This window comes from Tympanuchus pallidicinctus, unplaced genomic scaffold (assembly GCF_026119805.1).
Source record: "Tympanuchus pallidicinctus isolate F22 unplaced genomic scaffold, pur_lepc_1.0 scaffold4, whole genome shotgun sequence".
Taxonomy (NCBI): Eukaryota; Metazoa; Chordata; class Aves; order Galliformes; family Phasianidae; genus Tympanuchus; species Tympanuchus pallidicinctus.
In genome coordinates, this window is record NW_026294758.1 from 32,036,303 (window position 1) to 32,054,084 (window position 17,782).

General features: G+C 39.7%; 1 protein-coding gene across 1 annotated transcript in view; it reads left to right on the forward strand.

Annotated features, from left to right (window-relative positions):
* The window catches only part of CNTNAP4 (contactin associated protein family member 4), a 176,857-nt gene that overhangs the window by 12,165 nt on the left and 146,910 nt on the right, over positions 1–17,782 (forward strand). The window contains exon 2 of the mRNA XM_052701256.1: positions 9,860–9,970. Coding sequence (XP_052557216.1) covers positions 9,860–9,970 — 111 coding nt within the window. The remainder of the gene's footprint in view (positions 1–9,859; positions 9,971–17,782) is intronic.

The window sequence follows — 17,782 nt, forward strand, 5'->3', positions numbered from 1 at the left end:
CCCATATGGGTATCCCAAAAACAAATGTTTAATGACTTAATGCAGGTTGGTGTTCAATTTCTGGAAATTGATATCCAGTCCAATCATATCCTCCTCCAGCTATGGAAACAGTTGAAGGACAATCAAAAATTTCAAAATCTCTCCAAAAGCCTGTGGTGAGAGCTATTGACAAACTACCAACAGCACGGAACCTGGAAGATTTCCTGGTTCCCAGTAAAAGGAAAAAGCCTCTTCAAGTGACCTGGACCACAGCGCCTGAGCCATCTGAGGAGAAAGAATTGGCAATTGTGCATCTACGTGCATGATGAGGGGTGCCAGTCTCCCTTTAACAAAGGCCTCCAGATGGGACTAGAGGCCCTATGTTGAGCTGACAATTTTTTGGTCTCAAAAGAACATACAAGGGATTATGGCATTGGTTGACATAGGTGCAGAAACATCGATAATTTGTGTGGATGTGACTACATTTCACAGACATAAAGTGAAAATCAATGGCTTTGGGGGACAGATCATTCCAGTTACCCAAACATGGTTGAAACTGTTGACTGTGGTCAACACTCCGGTCTTCATTACTAAGTAGACCCTCACCATGTCCCTGTAGCAGATCAGGACACCCACTTTGGTGCCTGATATAGTTATGCAGCTTCAGATGTCTGGCCAAAGGGTGTGGTATAGGCAGCCGGGGCATGCCCCAGTGCAAGCCAAAATGTTGACCCAGGATAGCAATATGGCCTATATCTTGCCCTGGAGGGGAGACCTTTCTCTCCTGGTACCCCTGAAACATCTGTTTTATTCTCTGTGAGTCTTTGAGTCTTTAGGATAACTGGAAGGAATGAAATGCCATCAAAGCATTCCAGTGTCGCTGTGAGATCAAGCACAACACCTGCTGATGGCCTATGTGGGAATGATGGAACATAAGATGGATCTGCACCAAACAACTTCATGCCTTCAGTAACATCACCAACCACTTGCCCATGAGAGAACATGAACTTCAACCACAAACTGATCATCAATTGTCTTACATTGTGTCAACTTGCATTGCAGTCTGCAATTGTATAAGCATTGTGTTGTGTAGGATCCCTATATGAGGGAAGGCTAACCCTCCAGCTGACTCAATCATTGGATTATGCAGTGAAGGGTTGGAGTATATTGGAACTGTTGAGTCAGAGCCTGATCCACTGATTAAGCACCTGGAGAAAGAACTGGGTCAGCCCTAGCTGAAGGCAATTCACCTGCGCGACTGAAAGGAGTAGAGCTTGTCTCCACCTCTGTTAGACCCCATTTAAGGTCTGACTGGCACTAGGGAAGGTTCTCTTTCTGGAGATCTTTCCCTGGTGGAGTTTTTCCCTGTGAACCTGAAATCTTCTGGTATGGGTAAGCAATTGTCATGCCTTCGTTTATAGCTCCTTTCTATCATGCAGATCCTTTGTCATCACACCTCTGGTGAAACATCTTTTCGCATCATATTGACCTATCCAATTGCCACAAAGTGGAAGAAGTGGATAGATTGTGAAGAGCGCCTCTGAGAAATAGCCATGTCCAGGCTGAGGGCTTGTGTGTAAAATAAGGGACCAGATCAGTAAAAGCAGTTGAGGTCTAATGCAGGCCACTTGATCAAAGGAAGCCTATTGATGGGATTTTCCTGCTGCCGCTTCAAGAATCATTGTGCTCACAGGTTCTCATTCTGATAGGGGATTTCTAAAACTCAGATGTCTGCTGGGAAAGCAATACAGTAAGCTACAATCTGGGAGACTCCTGGAGTCTATTCAGGATAACTTTCTGGTCCAGGCATTGAACAGACCATTAAGACTGTAATTGACCATTTAAAAAAACAAAAAAAACCCAAAAAGCAACAACAACAACAAACTTTTGTGGTGTGCTTGGAATTGTTTCAAACACCTGCAAGAGAAGACTGTTTCCATGACAACAGATGGCTGGATACTGGGCAAAAGATGGGTCCTATGAAAAAACAGGATGATCTTATTTGTCCATAACATGTCTGTTTTCCTGTGATGAAGTTTTGGCTGAAAACTTGCTTTGGGTAAAGTTGTTTTTTGCAGACTTGTTTATTTACTAACTTGGAGCAGTACATTTGCAAATCGAGCAGGCATGAAAGCATGTCTGAGAAAAGCAGGGTTGTTTGAAATTTCAGAGATTTCAATGCTTTTGGATGAGCACTCTCACAGACTGAGGACATAATTTAGCATAATTGAACAGAGACTGTTAAAACTGATGAATATGTTTGGATCTTTTGTTTTTTTGTTACCGTAATCTAACAAGGGAGATTTGCAAATATGGTTTTCTCTCCCTTCATGGGTAGAATGCCAACCAGAGGTGGCATTTGGTTACTGGACCTAATGCTCGTAAAAAATGAAAAATCAAAAAAAAAAAAAAAAAAAAAATCAAGATTGTAGGGGATGGGAGGAACCTACACAGAGTATCATGTCCAACTCCCCATGCCAAAGCAGGCCACCTACAGCAGGTTGCACAGATAAATGCTTAGGTGGGTCTTGAATATTTCCAGAGAGGCAGACTTTAGAACCTCTTTGGGAGCCTGTTCGAGGGCTCTGTCAACCTCATTGTGAAGAAGCTCTTTCACATATTGGTGCAGAACCTCCTATGCTCAAGTTTATGGTAATTTCCCCTTGTCCTCTCCTCACAGACCACTGAAAAGTGGTTGGCTGTATCCCTTTATTTCCTGCATTCAAGATATTTATAAATGTAAGTAAAATCCCCTCTCAGTCTTCTGTTCTCAAGGTTGAACAGAGCCAGGTCACACAGCCTTTCCTTGTAGGGGAGATGCTCCAGGCTTTTTATCATCTTTGTGGCCCTCTCCTGGACTCTTTCCAGGAGATCCTTGCCTTTCTTGTACCGGGGAGCCCAGAACTGGGTACAGTACTCCAAGTGAAGCCTGACCAGGGCAGAGTAGAGAGGAAGGATTACCTCCCTTGACCTGCCAGCCATGCTTCTAATACCATTGGCCTTCTTGGCCACCAGGGGACACAACTGGTTCAGAGCCAACCTGTCATCCACCAGGACCCACAGGTCCTTCTCCACAGAACTCCTCTCCAGCAGGTCATTCTCCAACCTGTGCTGATAGACGCAGTAATTCCTTCCTAGGTGAAAGATTCTACACTTACTTATGTTAAATCTCATCTAATTTCTTACTACCCAGGTCTCCAGCCTGTCCAGGTCTGGCTGAATGGTAGAATAGCCTTCTAGTGTGTCAGCCACTCCTCCCACCTTTGTATCTTCGGCGTAAAATCATTAAAGAAATTAAGATTGGAGTCTGGGCTTTGATAATCATGCTCTGGTTGACTTTATGATTGTGAGGAATAGAATTATACAATTTCTCAGGTTGGAAAAGGCCTTATAGGTCATCAAGTCCAACTGCAACTTAACTATACTACCCTTATTCTGACAACCTACTGCTAAATCATGTCCCTGAGCACCACATCCTAACAGTTTTTAAACACATTAAGGGATGGTGACTCAACCACCTTCCTGTGGAGCGTATTCCAGTGCTTAACAACCCTTACAGTAATGATTTTTTTCTTGATATCCTTGAAAGGTGAGACGGGCCCCATAAGTGAAAGTAAAAGGGCAAGAAGGCTTCACAGTGACTGAGAGTAAGGGGGTGAAGGGGAATAATTAGAGATAGTTTATAGAAGCAAGAATGTAGAGCTTGTTAGAAAATAAGGGATGGCAGACACTGTGTCTGGGATAGTGGGGGGATGAAGGCCGTAAAGATAAGGGTTTGAGAACAGCCCGAGGACATTTTGGTAGGGAGGTGATTAGATATCCACAGGGCAAGAAGAAACCAGTTTGGGGGGACGCCCCCCCGAAAGGCCAGGAGCTTACAGCGAAAACAGTCAAGCACTTGGAGAAAGAACTGGGTCAGCCCTAGCCTGAAGGAAAGCAACAAATCTTCATCCCACTATTCACATGCAAAAGGGGAGGGTCTGCATTCTAACGAACTCTTGGGGGTGTAATGAATATGTATCTGAATTCTGGGAAAACTATTGATTGTGTATTAGTTTCGCCTATATCTGTAGCATGATTTTTCTAGATGGTGTGCAAGTTAGGCCGATCTATCCTCCTTGTACCCAGGGTCCACACAGTACTGAATAAACCATACCTGCTTTGTAATCTTACTTGGGTCACAGAGTTTGATTCCGCACATCATCCAACCTAAAATTACCTTGGCACAACTTGAGGCCATTTCCCCTCATCCTATCATACTTCAAAGATTTGAGTCAGGAGCCTGAACTTCAGAAAAGTGAACTTCCACCTGTTTAAGGAATTATTGGAGGAGATGCCCTGGGAAATTTTCCTAAGGGAGTAGGACTTGAAAAGAACTGGAGCACATTTAGGGACACTTTTCTGGGAGCACAAGAACTTCCCAACCTCAACATAAGAAATCAAGCAGAGGTGGAAAGTGGATGGCATTGCTGAGCATGGACCTGCTGGTCAAAGTGAGGAAAAAGAAAATACAGGCAGTGGAAGCAGGATCTGGAAAGAATACAGGGATGCTGTCTGGACATGTAGAAATGTCATCAGAAGAGCCAAAGTGCATATGGAACTAAATTTGGTGACAGATGTGAAAAATAACAGATTCTATAAGTACAATGGTCACAAATACAGGCAAAGGAGAGTAGCTGTATCCCTTCAGAAAAATGAGAGGGGTACTTATTGAGTTCTTTGCCTCAGTCTTCACTGGTAACCAGGTTTCCCAAATCTCTTATGTTCCCGAACATTTAGGTGGATGTTGGAAAATCAAAATCCCTCCTACTGTAAGAGCAGAGCAACTCCAAGATTGCCTGGTGACATGTACAAATCTATGGGGACAAATGACTTATATCCCAGGGTCCTGAAGAAACTGGCTGATGTGATTGCCTAGCCACTCTCCATCATACTTGAAAAATCATGGCTGTCAGGTGAAATCCCTGGTATCTGGAGAGAGGGAAACACCACTGTTATTTTTAAGAGAGGGAGAAAAAAGGCATGGGAAACTACAGAGGCGAGCACACCTCTGTGTCTGGGAAGATCATGGAGCAGATCCCTCTAGGTCTGCTAAAGCACATGTAAGATAAAAAGTTGATCAGAGACTGTCAGCACAGCTTTATCAAAGTCCAGTTATCCCTAGCCAGTCTGGCAGTCTTCTACAATTGAGTGATAGCATTGGTGAACAAATAAAGGGCAGTTTATGCTGTCTACTTGGACTTGACAGTCTAACAGAAAATGCTTATCTCTGAATTGGAGATATATGGATTTGAAGGCTTGACTGCTTCGAGTGTAAGGAATCAGTTGAATGGTCACAGCCAGTGTTGTGGTCAATGTGGTCACTGATGAAAAGTAGTTTCTCCTGAGGGTCTGTTCTGGGACTGTCCCTTAAATTCTTTATCAACAGCATAGACTTGATCTGAGGGATCAAGTTCACCCTCAGAAAATTTGCTAATGACAATAAACTGAATGGTGTAGTTGACATAAGAAAAAGAAGAAATATCATCCAAAGGGGCCTAGACAAGACTGAAATTGGTGAAGGATGTTAAAAAATAACAGGAGCTCTACAAATGAAAGGTAAGAAGAAGAGAAAGGTAAAAGAGAATGTATCTCCATGATAAATGAGGAGGGAGAAATGGTGATAGCAGACATGGAGAAGAATGGGGTTATTTGCATTAATCTTCACTGGCAGTCAGGATTTTCATATATTTCATATCTTAGAACCTCTATGCCACACCAGCTCCAACTGTAAAAGCAGAGCAAGTCAGAGTTTTTACAAGTCTATAAGGCCAGATGACATGCATTCCAAGGTCCTGAAGGAACAGACTGATGTAGTAGTCAAGCCATTCTCCATCATCTTTGAATAGTCATGGCAAAGTCCCAGGTGACTGGAGAAAGGGAAATACCATTCCTACTTTTAAGAAAGGGAGAAAAAGGACATGGGAAATTACAGGTTTGTGAGCCTTTGTATGTGTCTGGGAAGATGATGGAGTAGATCCTACTGGAAGATATGTTAAGACATACAAAAGACAAGAGGTGTTCTGCGAGAGCCAGCACAGCTCCACCAAAGGGAAATAATCATAGGACGGAATCATAGAATTGCTCAGGTTAGAAAAGGCCTTAAAGAAGTCCAATGTCAACCTAACCATAGTACCTTAACTCCAACAACCTAAATCCAATAATTTCCCTGAACACCACATCCAAATATTTTTCAAACACATTCAGGGACGGTGACTCAACTACCTTTCTAGGGAGCCTGCTTAACAACCCTTCCTGTAAAGAAGTTTTTCCTGATATCCAACGTAAACCTCCCCTGGCACAACCTGAGGCCATTTCCCTTTGTTCTGTCACCACCATCTTTACCAGTGACATAGACAATGTGATGTAGTGTAACTTCAGTAAGTTTGCTGATGTCATTAAGCTGAGTGGTGCTGCTGATTCAACAGAACGAAGAATGCCATCCAAAGGAAACTAGACAAGCTCGAGAACGGGGCACATTTGAACCAAATGAAATTCAGCAAGAATAAGTTGTTTAACCTGGGATGGCACAACCCAGGATATGTATAAAAACTGGGAGAACTCATTGAGAGCAGCTTTGTGGAAAGGACTTGCAGCTTCTGGGGGACAAAAAACTTGACGTAAACCAGCAGTGTGCTCTTGAAAACTGAAATGCTAGCTATATCTAGGGATGCATCAAAAGACAGGTAATCAGCAGGGCTCTGCTCTTGTAAGGTCCCATCTGGAGTACTGCACTGGGGTCTGGGGCACTGAACACAAGAAAGATATGCAGCTGTTGGAGATGATACAGGGGAGGGCCACAAAGATAATCTGATGGCTGGAGCACCTTTTTTATGACAAAAGGTTGAGGGAGCTGAGTTTCTTTAATAGCAGAAGAAAAGGCTCTGGGGTGACCTAACTGTGGCCTTCCTGTACTTGAGGGGAGCTTACAAGCAGGAGGAATACTGACTTTTAATATGGTCCAATAGGACAAGAGGAATAGCTTTAAACTATAAGAGGAGAGATTTAGGTCAGATGTCTGAGAGAAATTCCTTTCTCAGAGGGTGTTGAGACACTGGAACAGGTGCCCAGAGAAACTGCGGATGCCCCATCCCTAAAGGAGTTCAATACCAGTTGTATTGTGGCCTACATGATCTGAGTGGCTGTCAACTCTGCTCACATCGGGGAGTTTGGAACTAGAAGATCTTAATGCTCCTTCCAGTCTAAGTGATTATGACTGCTTCAATGCTTTGATTCTTGATTATGCTGATTCTGTTTTACCCATGATGGTACTTGATGTGTGAGTTTTTTGTCCCAACCAGAAAGCATGAACTTTTTCATTTTCTCATTTTCCCTGCCCTGTGCTGTTATGCAGGAGGAGTGAGAGAGTGGCATGGTGGTGCCACATCAATACTTAGCCACTGCAGTTGTTCTCACTACCTGAACCCTGCTATTTAAACTCAATACAGAATTTTGATTGAGCACAATTAGAAGATAGTGTCATCATTTACTTAAAATTCTGCATTACAGTGTGTGGTGTGATCAATACATTGGAGGTATTCCATTCAGAGACACCATTATAGTCTTGAGAATCAGAGAACAAAAGCATAGAATCATTACGATTGGTGAAGATCTTTAGATGATCTCTAGATGATCTAGTCTAACTCTCCACCTACCAACAGTATTTCTCACTAAACCAAGTCCTTAAGTACTACATCTACCTTTTATTTATACACCTGTGGGGATGGTGACTCCGTGATTTTCCTGGGCAACATGTTCCAATGCATTACAATACATTATGAGAAGAAATTCTTCCTAATATTTAACAGAACTTCCTTTGGTGCAACTTGAGGCCATTTCCTCTTGTCATGTCATTGTTACCTGTGAGAAGTATCTGACTCCCACCTTACTTACAACTTCCTTCCAGGGAATTGTGGGGAGCAATAAATTCTCACTAAACCTCCTCTTCTCCAATCTAAACAGTCTCAGCTCCCTCAGTTGCTTCTCATAAGACTTGTGCTCCAGCCCCCTCATCAGATACATTGCCCTTTCTGCACACACTCCAAGGCTTTGATGACTTTTTTGTAGCGAGGGACCCAAAGCTGAATACGTTTCTCAAGGTATGGTCTCATTAGAGCTGAGTACAGGGGGATAATCGTCTCCCTTTTCCTGCTAGCTACGTGATTTCTGATACAAGCCAAGATATTGGCATTGTTGTCCATCTGAGCATACTGCTGGCTCATGGTCAGCTGAGCACTGAACAACACCACCACGTCATTTCTACCCACTCAGCTTCCCAGGCATTCTGTCCAAAGCCTGCAGCATTACATGGGGTTTTCATAACTGAATTGCAGGACAGGAGGCCTTATTGAACTTCATTTCATTGGTTTCAGCCCATCTATCCAGCCTGTTCAGGTTCCTCTGTAGGACCTTAGGAAGGCATGTTGACACTTCCCCTCAACTTGGTGTTGCCTGTAACTAACACTGGCCTACACTACCCTCATGAAGTTCAAAAATGAGAAGTGTAAGGTAATTCGCATGGACCAGGACAAACCCAGTCACAAAGACATGCCAGGGTGATATTTCATCCTGACCAAGACCATGTTGTCTTTTCCTTGTTGAAACTAGATATTACTGATTAGATTTGGGAGAACTTCTAACCACAGCAGTCCTGGTTAGTATCATGCCTCCTCTTTAGAAAGAATTTTGCTTACAGAAATAAATGAGCCAATTTGAAAAAAGAATAGATTTGAAAGTATTTTAAAAGTCCATGGAGATACTTGTGTGAAAGGAATTGTGCTAATATATATATATCCATAATTATTCAGTAGAAAGACTCAGTTATCTCTGAATCAGGAAAATATGTTTTAATTCATATTCCTGATTTTTATAGAGAGAATTTGGTAGACAAACAGGAAACTTTGTAGAGGTACTCACCTCTGAGTTGTCACTTAACAGTTGCATCCAGACAATGTTTGTACTGAAAATAACTATTTCATAAAAACAAATAGTTTACATAATTTCCCTGCGTTTTATAATCAACAGATGACAGCATAGTACAGCTAAAGAAAGACTTGTTTACACTTCTAGTGCTTTAAATTTAGTGTTCTTTCAGCTGAAACCAGAACAGAAATTGATTACAAATTTGTATTTTGCAAATTTAAATGAAGAATGAATGCATGGCCCATATAGTAATTGAGCTGAAGAGGCATTTGACATTCATATCATTGATTAGCATCTTCTTCGTTATGTACCATTGATTTTATGCTGCACTGAAGTCTTCTTTTTCCTGAAACAATCATGTGTCCTTCTGTATGGGGTTATGACTTGCATGTTAATAATTGTACAATAATGATTTTGTGCTGGATCTTCACCAAATGCAAAACATCAGAAAAACAAGATAAATTTTGTCTTTAGACATTCTTACAATGCTTAAAATTTAAGAGATGATTTTTGTTTTTCATTTCATGTCTAAAAAAAAATAAAGAGCATGTGTTGGGTTTGTGACTTCATGCTTTTCAAATAAAAGCAGGGCTAAAGTTGTCAGTATATACCCATACACATGATAGTGAGGGAGCTGTGAACTGGCTATAGGTATATCTCAGGATTTAGCTTAGAAATGTACAGCCAGTTGAAGAACACAGAAAGTTATACCCTGATAGCCTCATGGATAAAAACAAGTGCTGCTATAACTTCAGGCATGTTTACATATACTAGAGCAATGGAAGATATTTTGAGATGTTCTTCTCTTGGAAGAATTAACTCAGATTTAACTCAGATATTTTACTAGAGTTCTATTTCCTTTTGATTTGAATAAATGGGTAATTATTGCATTAATGAGAACTTTTTTTTTCACTGACAGATAATTGTGATGATCAGTTGCTGTCTAATTTGCCTCAGTCATCATTTAGCAGCTCATCAGAGCTGTCTAGCAGTCACAGCCCTGGATTTGCAAAGCTTAATCGAAGAGAAGGTGAGTGCATTTTATTGATTGATTCATGCCTTTATTCTTTCCTTTTTTTTCTTTTAAATGAATTCTTTAAAGCTCTTTCTTACCTCTGCACAATGCTGAAATTAGGTATATTTGGACATATTCTGAGTTATTGGAGCTAGAAAGACACATTTCTTATTTTAAAGAAGAATGAAAACATAAAACAATCTCAAATAATTCACATTTCTACAGACAATTGGTTTTCTTTGTGGTAAAATTATACCTGCCAAGTGAGAAGGTTTTTGTGATTTCACTGTAAAGGATTCTTCCTGACTGAATCTAAGTACCTCATGTGATTTTCCAGCAGCATCAACAGTAGATAGCACTGGGCATATATTTGTGCCTATTCCACAAATAATGTTTCAAATTAATTTTGTTGTTATAATTTGAGGAAATGCAAAGACACAAGTGTCAATGTTTGAAACTCTGTAAGGACATATGGGAAAATGTAGATTACAATTAGAAAACACAACTAAATAGTCAGAAAAAGTGCTTCTCTCTTCTTTTTTTTCCCCTTGAAATTTAAAATCCTGGTTACTGTATTTTCTATAAAGAGAAGGAAACTTGACTGTTAAGTGATCATTTTTATTACATTCATATTCTGAAAGCTCAATATCACTTCTAATTTTATTTGATTTAGTAATTAAATAAAATTTTCCATAATTTTGATCAGCTTTGGAACACTTTCTTCTTTTGTTAAAACCTCTTAAAGTTTGACAGCATTATTTTTTGCCTGTTTGTTTATGTAGCTGTTATGCAACTGAAAACCTTAAACCTTGAGCATTTATCATAGAAGATCCATATGGATCTGCATTACAGTATGTGTTATTGGCCAAAAAAGAAAAAAAAAACAAAAAAAAAACAAAACAAATAAAAAAGCCTTTTCTGATATACCTAAAAATAATATTTTGTTTTAGAATTGTGACTAAACATCTAGCCTCCAGGTTGAAATTAAACAGTTTAGATATGTGTTATCATTTCAAATAATTTTTATCTGATGTTTGGAAGCTTTGATTCAGAGTGTAGACTAAGGAAATCATGAAGCTCAACTTTCCACCTATCAGTAAATAAGAACAAAAGCAAAAGGTCTTGAACAACTATTCTGGCCTTTCTAAGAAGAAGCTGCTGGAAACATTGATTCTGTTTAATGAGGGAACAAAGGAAGAGACTGTTCGGACAATGAGAACTGCAGTGGGACTTCAGAACATTTCAAACAAATCTTGTAACCCACATACATATCTGTTTTGTACCTATATAAAGTTGATAAACATGTAAATACCTTAAACAGTGCTTTGCACTGATAAAAACATTTCCAATCTTGTATTTCCATTATTTACTTGAATATTTGCTGTGTACTGTTGGATAGAAACTTGATAGTGAAGAAAAATCCTATTTCATTACCCCAGTGTAAAATTTTTTAAGTGTGAACTTCTGTTTTGAATGAAGTTGTGATGTTAAATATATCTGTATTGGTACCGTAAATTGAATTATCTTAATTTGAAGTAACATATGCTCCAAAAATCTTACCCAACATCTGACTTCTCACTAAACTGTACATTGGAATTTTTAAAATGCATATGTGAAATCTTTTTCACATTTGACTCTTTTCACGTACTGTGAAGTTCTTTGTACCGTGTTAACATATAATTATTTTAGAGTTATTTTAGAGTTTTTATTTTCTTTCACATTACACCCTAACGCATGCAAATATTAAAAAATGCTCTTAGTTTCACCTTTACTTCCTTCCATCTTATCCAGATGCAAAGCACCAAGTTGCTTATAAGTTTACTTAGTCTGTCTCTGTCTTCTTTTTTTTCCAATGTATCTCAGAGTCACAGTATTCAACAGATCAGAATGTTTTAATCATGTGGCATTTTCAAGCATTTTCTTGTCACAGTAACACAACTATACTTTCTGGTTAGGTATCTTTTGGTTCAGATAGAGATAATTCAGTAGAATTGTGTCAGTAAAAATTTCTTCAGTCTTCAAAAAATGGATCTTAAAGGAATACTCCCAACTCTCATTTTATTTTTGAATTAAGGGTAGACACTCTGTACTTGAAGGGATTACTTTTTCTACTGAGTATATATTTAATTATTTTCGTGAATTTTCAAAGTAAAATCTGACTGTGTTTGGTGGTGTATGTACATGAAAGTTATATTTGGGTAGAACATAGCAAGTCATTATATATATAAATTTAGTAAAGAACAGGTTTAGTCACGCAAAAAATGACTTTTAAATTTAGACCACAAGAGAGAGAGGAAGTAAGAGAATATGACTGAGATTGATAGAATGTCAGTAATGTCATAGAAGCAATGCCATACTGTCATAGTTTTAAAATATATTGTAATTGATAACTTAACTGCAGATGGAATTGCCTTTAATGTAAGGTAACAGATGACTTTGAATAAAAACATATAATTACTTCAGACAAAGTTAATAAGTGGTCAGGACTGATTTTTATGATCTAACATTCAGTTTAGACAATCAGATTACCCTAGTTCAATATTATAATTAGTTCTTAAGTTTCCAAATTTAGAGAAAATTGAACACAATTCAGACAGGAAAAAATCATAGTGTTTATACACAGATTACTTAGAGTTGAGCCATCATAATTAAATGCAGAATTATGTGGTTAAGCTCTCAGATTTACAAAAGTCTTGAATAAGACAAGCAGAAATAGAATTATTTAAAGTTGTATGTTTTATGTTTATTTGTCTTGTTTTCTCATACAATAGATGAAACATACTCTTCTTTGAAACACACTCTTCTTTATAGGTACAAGCTAGGCATCCAAATAACGGTCAGTACTCAGAGCATGCCTGTTATCACTAGTAACTGAAACCTTGAGTACCAGCATTTACCCTGGGATATATAATCTATCTGCACAAATTTTGCCAGCAATTTTCATAGTGAATTTTCATGTTCAGTCTGCAAATACAGAAGTTTTCTTGAAATATTATTTACCAATGACAGTTTTTGGAAGAAACTACTGACAAAAAGGGAGAAAGTTGTCTCATTATTGAGATCAGTGTTGCTGTAAACTGTTTTTAACAGCAGAATGACAAGTATTACACTATAATTTGTTGTAAGTACATGAAATTATTTCATTCGTTATTCCTCTGAGATCAGTGGAAGATACATATTATTTAGGCCCTTCATCCAAGAACTTAGGTTGCATGTGAATTAATAATCTTGTACTTTTTTATAGCTTATATTCAGAAGATTTATGTCTGACAAGTATACTGCCTATCTTGGCAACTAAATGAGCTGGGTAGAGATTTGGCTATGATTGCCATTCCCCACTGACTTATTGTGGTTTAGAATTTATCAGATGAAAATAAAATGTCTGACTTGAAGACATTTTTTTCCCTGAAGTAGGAGGAAGCCTTTTTTTTCTTTTCATTAATATTCAGTCTACAATTTTAATGAAAATTTAAGATTAAATTTAGACCCCCTTTTTTTCAAACAGTAAAGTTCAATCACTTTTGAATAACTTGCACTGGGGAGATCAAAATTGGCAAATAAAATATACGTATCAGTAGTTCGAAAAACCAAAATTTCTCATGTAATTAGGAGTTGATTGCAAGCAAATGATTTTTTTTTTATTAAGAAATAATTTTAAATGCAAAAGTCAACACTGAAAATTAAAATAAAAGAGCAGACAACTTCAAAAATGGGATAGCAGCTAAAACAGTTACTGAAAGGGAATTAAAATGAATTAATTACGTCAATTTCATTAGTATGCAAAACAAATTATTAAATCTGGTACTTTGCTGTATTATAAGCAATAAGAAAAGGAAGCTTGAACTAAAGAATCTAATCTGAAGGTAATACTAACGGTATACTTTAATGCTTGTTCTTTAATAACAATAACAAAACTAAATTGATTATGCTAACACTGTGGCTTAGATTTTTACAACTAGCCTGATTTCAGCAGATATATTGAAAAAAACAATAATGACAATCTGAATCTTAAATTTTAAACTGACTAAAATAAGCAATTCCTTCACTGTCTAATGCACAAAAAATCAGAAGATGCACACTATTCTGTTATTGAAAGTCCTGAGAATGTATCATCTAGCTTTGTGGTAGATATTGTGGAATATTAATTGTTATATTAATTGTTATATTAAAATAATAACTAAATTGGTTTAAATACCATTGAATAGTTTCACTCTTCCTATGAAAGATGTTATTAACACTTGTTTTAAATTACATAAAGTTAACTTCTGTAGTCATATGACTCCATGTAACACAGAATTATAGACCATAGAATAATCTGGGTTGAAAAGGACCGCAACAATCATCTAGTTTCAACACCTCTGCCATGGGCAGGGTCACCAACTAGACCAGGCTGCCCAGAGCCAGCCTGGCCTTGAATGTCTCCAAGGGTGCGGCATCCTCAACCTCCTTTGGCAACCTGTTCCAAAACATCACCACCCTCTGAGTGGAAAAACTTCCACCTAGTATCTAACCTAAATCTCCCCTGTCTTGGTTTAAAACCATTCACCCTTATCCTATCACTATTCACCTATGTAAACAGCCACTCCCTTCCTGTTTACATGCTCCCTTCAAATACTGGAAGGCCACAATGAGGTCTACTCTCTCTCTCCCTGCTGGCCACTCCTCTTTTAATGCAGCCCAGGCTGTATTTGGCCTTCCAGGCTGCAAATGCTGTTTACAGGTTGCAGGCACACACTGCTGGCTCATGTCCAGCTTCTCGTCCACCAGGACCTCCAAATCCTTCTCTGCAGGGCTGCTCTCAAGGAGTTCTTCCCCCCACCTGTGTAAATACCTGGGATTGCCCTGGTCCAAGTAAAACACCTTCCACTTGGCCTTTTCTTGGGCCCACTTCTCCAGCCTGTCCAGGTTCGTCTAGATGGCTTCCCTTCCCTCCACTATATTGACTGTATTGCTCAGCTTGCCATCATCTGCAAACCTCCTGAGGTTGCACTCAGTTCCATCGTTTATGTCATTGATAAAGATGTTGTACCCCTGAGGGACACCACTGATCACAACCCTTTGGCTACAACCAGCCAACCAATTCTTAATCGACTTAACTGTCCATCCTTCAAATCCATACCTCTCCAATTTAGAGAAAAGGATGTGATGAAGGACCATGTCACAACCCTTCCTCTGTCTACCAATGCCATCACTCTATCATAGAAACCCACCGGATTGGTCAGGCTAGATCTTCCATGTGTGAGGCTAAGTTGGCTGTCTCGAATCACCTCTTCACCTCATATGTGCCTTAACATCGAAACCAAGAGGATCTGTTCTATGATCTTTCCAGGCACAGAGGTGAGTCTTACAGGCCTGTAGTTCTCCGCGTCATCCTTTTTCCCTTTCTTGAAAATGAGAGTTTCCTTTTTCCAGTCACTGGGGACTATACTGGACAGCCATGATTTTTCAAACATGACAGGAGCTGCTCAGCAACCACATCAGCCATCTCTCTCAGAACCCTAGGATGGATATTATCCAGCCCCATGGACTTACATACATTCAGTTTCATGAGGAGATCTTGGATTTGTTCCACTCTTACTCATCTCATCTTTCTCATCTCTTAGTGAGATGAAAACCACTTCTATCACCCACATCTAGAGCTTCAGGGTTCTGGCAGACATGGGGACGAGCCTGACCACCAGAGGAGACTGAGGCAAAGAACTTACTGAGCACCTCAGCTTTTTCCATGTCTGAGGAAGCCAGTTCTTTGTCCTCCTTTGTCAGAGGGAGAACACTCTCATTGGTCTGTCTTCTACTTATGTACCTGTAGACCCCCTTATTTTAAATTTTTCACATCCCTTGCCAAATTCAACTCCATCTGTGCCCTGGCTTCCCTAATCTTATTTCTGCACATGTGGTCAGCATCCCTATATTCTTCCCGGGCTACGCAACCCTGCTTCCACGTCCTGTACATTTCCCTCTTTTCCCTCAGTTTAAGCTGCTTAAGGTCCTTTCTCAGCCATGCCAGTCGCCCACTTCCTCTGCTCAGTTTCTTCTGCTGTGAGATGGAGAGCTCTTGTGCTCTCAGAAGGGTGTCCCTGAAGAATTGCCAGCTCTGTTCTGTTCCTATGCTCTCAATGACACTGTCCCAGGAGATACCACCCGACACTTCCTTGAGCAGCTGGAAGTTTAGGGCACTGACTCTAATTTTTGCCAGGCTTGCATTCCTCTGGATCACAAACTCTACCAGAGCATGATCACTGCAGCCCTGGCTGCCTCCAATCTTAACCTCTGTAATGCTTTCCTGCACACTGGTGAGCACCTGGTCCAGTGAGGCTTCACCTTGGGTCAGTCTGTCTAATACCTGGATCAGGAAGCTACCCTCAACACACTACAGGAATCTCCTGGATTATCTGCCAACCGCCATGCCACTATCCCAGAAAATATCTGGGTGGTTGAAAACTCCATAGGACAAGAGCCCATAAGCACAAACTCCTGCAGTTGAAACAAGAAGGCTTTTTCAACAGGCTCCCCTTAATCTAGTAGCCTGTAGCAGACCCCAACCACTACATGTCCTTTACTGGATCAATCCCTGGTTTTCAGTCATAAGCTTTCAACCTGCTCATAGCTGTTACTCAGACACAGCTCTTTGCAGTCTATCTACTTCCTAACATAGAGAGAAACTGCCCCTCCCTTCCTACCTGTAGCCTTCAATCAGATTATTCCAATCATGGGATTCATCCCACCATATTTCGGTGATAGCAACCAGATCATAATTTTCCAAGCACTTCACGGTTTCCAGTTCCCATGTTTATTTCCCACGCTGCGTGCTTTAGTGTAAAGGCACTTCAGTTGGGCTGTCTGCCACACTACCTTTCTAGAGGGACTTTCAGACCTCCGAAATAATTCTGAAGTTTTCCCCCACTGCTTCCTAGAGGGACACAAGAAGGTTTCAGATCGGGTGTGAGCAACATTGCCTCTTTTGAGAAGTTCCCAGAACATCCTACATGCTTATCCCTGCCATTTCCTACAAGTAACATCCCCAAGCCCTTCTCTGTCCCACTGATCACCACCTGCTTCCTTCATCCTCCTGAGCTCCTTTACCCTCCCTGTTCTCACTGGACAGCAATAACCCAGTGTGCCCTGTGCCTCTGTCCCTGAGACTATTTAAAGATTGTCACCAAGTGTCAAGTGTCAAGTTCAAAGGTGGGCAGTGCCAGCCTCAACCTGGATGCTTAGCACCCTGTCCACAAGCTACCACCCCCTAGCACAAGCACAGCACTGTTGCCGGTTTCAAAAAGAAAAAAAAAAAAAGAAAAGTACGCCTTTAAAGGAGCTTTTTTTTGGCCTTTTTTGCTTCAGATCCTTTGCCCAGTGCAGTATTTCCTGCCCTGAAAGCTAGTCTCCTCAGCAAAGCGGACATGCTGCACTGTATAACTGCACTAAAAAGTTAAAGAAATCATCAAGTTCACAGCATCTTCAATGAGGACAGAATCTGAAGTAACAGATTTCATTGTTGCCTAAAGTAATTTTTAAATTATTTTTGTTTATTATGATTTTCATATTGTAAAAGAGTGTATGGGAAAAAGAAGGCAGTAAATTACTCCTAAGTAGAGTAAAAAAGTAGCATAAAATATTTGCAGGTATTTAAATTATTTACCAAGCATTGTGCTTTCATGAATATTTGTAAGGATTCAGGAACATCCACAAAGTAATTTTCAGAAAAGTAATTTGAACCTCATAGTTAAAATCCATTCAAGCATAACAAATCATAAGAAAAGGTTTCAATCAGCACTATTTAATGTGTGAGAACACTGGAATGGGAAATTGAAATTATAGGGAAAAGCA